This window comes from Zootoca vivipara, chromosome 2, assembly GCF_963506605.1.
Source record: "Zootoca vivipara chromosome 2, rZooViv1.1, whole genome shotgun sequence".
In the NCBI taxonomy this organism is placed as follows: Eukaryota; Metazoa; Chordata; class Lepidosauria; order Squamata; family Lacertidae; genus Zootoca; species Zootoca vivipara.
In genome coordinates, this window is record NC_083277.1 from 865055 (window position 1) to 871054 (window position 6000).

Here is a 6000-nt window from a genome sequence, read left to right on the forward strand (position 1 = left end):
CCCCTGAAACGGACTTTGGACAAGCCTGCCCTAGGGGCTCAGGGGCTCTGTTACTTGGGAGTTGGTGGAACTGGATCTTAAGGGTTCTTGAGACCCTAACACTATGAATCCACGGTGTCCACACTCAGCAGCGCAGAAACCCCTGCCGGCCCCTGGGGAAGAGCTTTTTAAAGGAAATTGTTCACCCCCAAAGTTGCTTGCTTAGGAAGGTACAGTGGGTCTGACCACTTGCAGCGCTGTCCCTCCCTCCCCCCGCCCTGCTTTCCTGCACTGCTGCCCACACTAAAGGTGTGTGTGGATGAAATCTGCGACTAAAATGTATTTTAAAAAACTGATAAATGTCGGAAATGTGGAGAAGTAAAGGGAGACATGTACCACATGTGGTGGGCCTGCCGAAAAGTTAAGGAATTTTGGAACCTCATTTCTGACGAAATGAAAAAGATCTTTAAGGTAACGTTCGTAAAAAGACCAGAAGCGTTCCTTCTCGGAATCTTAGGTAAGGACATTCCAAAAAAATAGAAGAGAAATGTTCTTATATGCCGTAGCGGCAGCCCGGATACTGATTGTGGCAAATTGGAAAGGAAAAAAGATACCTACAGTAAGGGAATGGCAATATAAACTCTTAGAATTGGCTGAAGTGGCTCAATTAACAGACAGGTTAAGGGGAAATACAAAACAATCAATAAAGGAACTGGATATGACATGTTATAAGAATATACTAAAAATTGAGTAAGAATAGGATAACTTTCAATGTTGTAAAGGTAAAATACATCGGGAAATGTCGGGAAGTCAGCAATGTCTTAATCCTTTTTCTTTTCTTTTATAGATGGTTTATTAATTATTATTATTTCTAAGTTAATTTACATTTATTATGTGAGATAGTGTTAAAATGAATTTAGGGGAAGAAGAAATGCTGTAGTTAATAGTTTGTTACAATTGTGATTAAGTTTAAAGAAGTATGAATTTAAGATAGTAAATAAAGATTTACCTGAAAGAGAAAAAAAAGAAATCTGTGGCAAAGGTTCTAATACACAATCGTGGCTGAGAAAAACAGCCGTGGAATATGAAACTGGTTTGAAGATTGGCTTCTTCTTTACACTCAGGCGGAAACATCACTGGTTTCACTTCCTTTCTCCAGAGTAATCTTCTTTCTTTTCTTTCCCACAATCAGTATTCTTCACCTTTGTGTTGTTTAGTCGTTTAGTCGTGTCCGACTCTTCGTGACCCCATGGACCATAGCACGCCAGGCACTCCTGTCTTGCACTGCCTCCCGCAGTTTGGTCAAACTCATGTTCGTAGCTTCGAGAACACTGTCCAACCATCTTGTCCTCTGTCGTCCCCTTCTCCTAGTGCCCTCAATCTTTCCCAACATCAGGGTCTTTTCCAAGGATTCTTCTCTTCTCATGAGGTGGCCAAAGTATTGGAGTCTCAGCTTCACGATCTGTCCTTCCAGGGAGCACTCAGGGCTGATTTCCTTAAGAATGGATAGGTTTGATCTTCTTGCAGTCCATGGGACTCTCAAGAGTCTCCTCCAGCACCATAATTCAAAAGCATCAATTCTTCGGCGATCAGCCTTCTTGATGGTCCAGCTCTCACTTCCATACATCACAACTGGGAAAACCATAGCTTTAACTATACGGACCTTTGTCGGCAAGGTGATGTCTCTGCTTTTTAAGATGCTGTCTAGGTTTGTCATTGCTTTTCTCCCAAGAAGCAGGCGTCTTTTAATTTCGTGACTGCTGTCACCATCTGCAGTGATCAAGGAGCCCAAGAAAGTAAAATCTCTCACTGCCTCCATTTCTTCCCCTTCTATTTGCCAGGAGGTGATGGGACCAGTGGCCATGATCTTGGTTTTTTTGATGTTGAGCTTCAGACCATATTTTGCGCTCTCCTCTTTCACCCTCATTAAAAGGTTCTTTAATTCCTCCTCGCTTTCTGCCATCAAGGTTGTGTCATCTGCATATCTGAGGTTGTTGATATTTCTTCCGGCAATCTTAATTCCGGCTTGGGATTCATCTAGTCCAGCCTTTCGCATGATGAATTCTGCATATAAGTTAAATAAGCAGGGAGACAATATACAACCTTGTCGTACTCCTTTCCCAATTTTGAACCACTCAGTTGTTCCATATCCAGTTCTAACTGTAGCTTCTTGTCCCACATAGAGATTTCTCAGGAGACAGATGAGGTGATCAGGCACTCCCATTTCTTTAAGAACTTGCCATAGTTTGCTGTGGTCGACACAGTCAAAGGCTTTTGCATAGTCAATGAAGCAGAAGTAGACGTTTTTCTGGAACTCTCTAGCTTTCTCCATAATCCAGCGCATGTTTGCTATTTGGTCTCTGGTTCCTCTGCCCTTTCGAAATCCAGCTTGCACTTCTGGGAGTTCTCGATCCACATACTGCCTAAGCCTGCCTTGTAGAATTTTAAGCATAACCTTGCTAGCGTGTGAAATGAGCGCAATTGTGCGGTAGTTGGAGCATTCTTTGGCACTGCCCTTCTTTGGGATTGGGATGTAGACTGATCTTCTCCAATCCTCTGGCCATTGCTGAGTTTTCCAAACTTGCTGGCATATTGGGCGTAGCACCTTAACAGCATCATCTTTTAAAATTTTAAATAGTTCAGCTGGAATATCATCACTTCCACTGGCCTTGTTATTAGCAGTGCTTTCTAAGGCCCATTTGACTTCACTCTCCAAGATGTCTGACTCAAGGTCAGCAACCACACTACCTGGGGTGTACGAGACCTCCATATCCTTCTGGTATAATTCCTCTGTGTATTCTTGCCACCTCTTCTTGATGTCTTCTGCTTCTGTTAGGTCCTTACCACTTTTGTCCTTGATTATGGTAATCTTTGTACGAAATGTTCCTTTCATATCTCCAATTTTCTTGAACAGATCTCTGGTTTTCCCCATTCTATTGTTTTCCTCTATTTCTTTGCATTGCTCATTTAAGAAGACCCTCTTGTCTCTCCTTGCTGTTTTTTGGAAATCTGCATTCAGCTTCCTGTATCTTTCCCTATCTCCCTTGCATTTTGCTTGCCTCCTCTCCTCTGCTATTTGTAAGGCCTCGTTGGATAGCCATTTTACTTTCTTGTATTTCCTTTTCCTTCTTCACCTTTAATAGTCACCTTTTCAGCGTCACACATATTTTCATATTGTGATCTTCAGATGAAGAGAAATATACAAATTTAATAAATAGTTTCCAGCAGGAGCAAAGGGGGAAGAACAGTGAGAGAGGCTTGGACTGGGATTCTCCACTAAGATAGGCCAGTGGCAGGAGGCAGGTGCGAGACTCGGCGGCATATAATTATAGTGAATAATAATTGGGTTGGATGTTTTAATCTGGGTTTCCCAGCAGTCAGGCACCAGCTGCTTTCCTTCTGCATCTCCAGCTCTCTCCATGCAATAATGCAAGGCTGAGAGATGGAGGTCCAACCCCAAGAACATTCTCCTACCTGAGCACTCCTTCAACCAACCACAAGCACCAAGCCTTGTCACTAGACTTCTATATGGGTCTCCCAAAATGGTCAGTATGCACCTCCAGAGGCCAAAGGGAGTGTGCAGATGATTAATAAAGATCTAGAGGCCGAAGGGGACAAAATGTGGCCTAAGGGGTGGGGGATTATTGTGCAGAAGATGAAGAACTTCATGATGAACTTAGGACCCTGATGAATAGTGGGCAGGTTCATGGACATAGAGCAGCTCCCTTTCCTGTGAGAAACCACTTTTGATTACAAAAATAAACCCCACAGTTTAACCGTATTCTAAGATAATGCTTTTGAACTGCATTACCTTTATTTGGCATTATTTCATTTGTATTTGCTGAAAACTGGGAACATGGAGGACAAGAGAGATTTTAAAATAAGAGCATGTGCTGATTGATGTCTGTAATATTCCTTTCTTCTCTTCCTAGAAAACAAATAGGAGTTCCTCGCCTCTTTGCCCCCCAAAGCAGACAACGGAGAAGACAGTCAGAATTCTGGGGGGCCACGTTCAATGGGAATAACAAAGAAAGCATTTAAATACATGGAGTGTGAAAAAAGAGAGGAGAAGCAGTTTGAAAGTATGGAGTGTGGAAAGAGCTTCAGTCGGAGTGGAACACTAAGAAGACATCAACAGCCTCACACTGGGGAGAAACCATTTAAATGCATGGAGTGTGGAAAGAGCTTCAGTCAAAGTGATAAACTTAGAATTCACCAACAGACTCACACTGGTGAGAAACCATTTAAATGCATGGAGTGTGGAAAGAGCTTCAGTCAAAGTGGAAACCTTAGAATTCATCAACGGACTCACACTGGTGAGAAACCATTTAAATGCATGGAGTGTGGAAAAAGCTTCAGTCAGAGTGGACACCTTAGAATTCATCAACGGAGTCACACAGGAGAGAAACCCTTTAAATGCATGGAGTGTGGAAAGAGCTTCAGTAGAAGTGACAGCCTTAATTTACATAATCAAACTCACACAGCGGAGAAACCATTTAAATGCATGGAGTGTGGAAAGAGCTTTGATGAGAGTGGAGACCTTAGAATTCATCAACGGACTCACATGGGGGAGAAACCATTTACATGTATAGAGTGTGGAAAGAGCTACAGTCAGAGTGGACACCTTAGAATTCATCAACGGAGTCACACTGGGGAGAAACCATTTAAATGCATGGAGTGTGGAAAGAGCTTCAGTGGGAGTGGACACCTTAGAATTCATCAACAGACTCACACAGGGGAAAAACCATTTAAATGCATGGAGTGTGGAAAGAGCTTCAGTGGGAGTGGACACCTTAGAATTCATCAACGGAGTCACACTGGGGAGAAACCATTTAAATGCATGGAGTGTGGAAAGAGCTTCAGTGGGAGTGGACACCTTAGAACTCATCAACAGACTCATACGGGGGAGAAACCATTTCAATGCATGGAGTGTGGAAAGAGCTTCAGTCAGAATGGAAACCTTAGAATTCATCAACGGACTCATACGGGGGAGAAACCATTTAAATGCATGGAGTGTGGAAAGAGCTTCAGTCGGAGTGGACACCTTAGAAGTCATCAACGGACTCACACGGGGGAGAAACCATTTAAATGTAAGGAATGTGGAAAGAGCTTCAGTAGATGTGACAGCCTTAATTTACATAATCAAACTCACACAGGGGAGAAACCATTTGCATGCATGGAGTGTGGAAAGGGCTTCGCTTCTAATCAAGTACTTAGAACTCATCAACAGACTCATACGGGGGAGAAACCATTTCAATGCATGGAGTGTGGAAAGAGCTTCAGTCAGAGTGGAAACCTTAGAATTCATCAACGGACTCATACGGGGGAGAAACCATTTAAATGCATGGAGTGTGGAAAAAGCTTCAGTCAGAGTGGAAACCTTAATTTACATAATCATACCCACACAGGGGAAAAACCATTTGAATGTATGGAGTGTGGAAAGAGCTTCACTTGTAGTGGAACACTAAGAAGACATAAATGGACGCACACAGGGAAAACCATTTAACTGTATAGAGTGTGGAAAGAGCTTCAGTCAGAGTGGAGACCTTAGAATTCATCAACGACCTCACACAGAGGATAAACCATTTCAATGTATGGAATGTGGAAAGAGCTTCACTAAGAGTGGACTTCTTACGCTCGAACAGGGTGGCCTCCAGGAGTTCCGGCCCCCATGGGTGCTCGGCCCAGACGCGAGTTCCATGATTTAAGTGAAATAATTGGATTTAAATTCATGGACATGCTTCAAAAAACGGGGGAGAAGATACCGCCAGGAATTCCAGCTTCTCAGTGATAAGAGAATTGAGGAAATACCACATCAAGGGGGAAAAAGAATGATCTGGACGGAACGAAAAGGGAAGCGAAACTTTTTATTTTCTATACCTTAAGAAGCACTAACCACCTTCCCTGGACGGATGGTCCTTAATATTTGGAACAAACGAGAAATTAGGAAATAAACTGTGTGGCTATTGGAGTTTATATAATAGAGGATTGACATTCTGTATGTTTTTGGAAGCTGTTTTG

At 42.7% G+C, this 6000-nt stretch overlaps 1 protein-coding gene across 1 annotated transcript in view; it reads left to right on the top strand.

The window, feature by feature from the left end:
• Window positions 1–5695, top strand: part of LOC118078848 (zinc finger protein 585A-like) — a 28192-nt gene extending 22497 nt beyond the window's left edge. Inside the window, 2 exon segments of the mRNA XM_060271149.1 lie at window positions 4108–5472; window positions 5474–5695. Of these exon segments, the coding sequence (XP_060127132.1) occupies window positions 4108–5472; window positions 5474–5687 (1579 nt within the window). The 3' untranslated portion in view covers window positions 5688–5695.
• The last annotated feature ends 305 nt before the right edge of the window (window positions 5696–6000 follow it).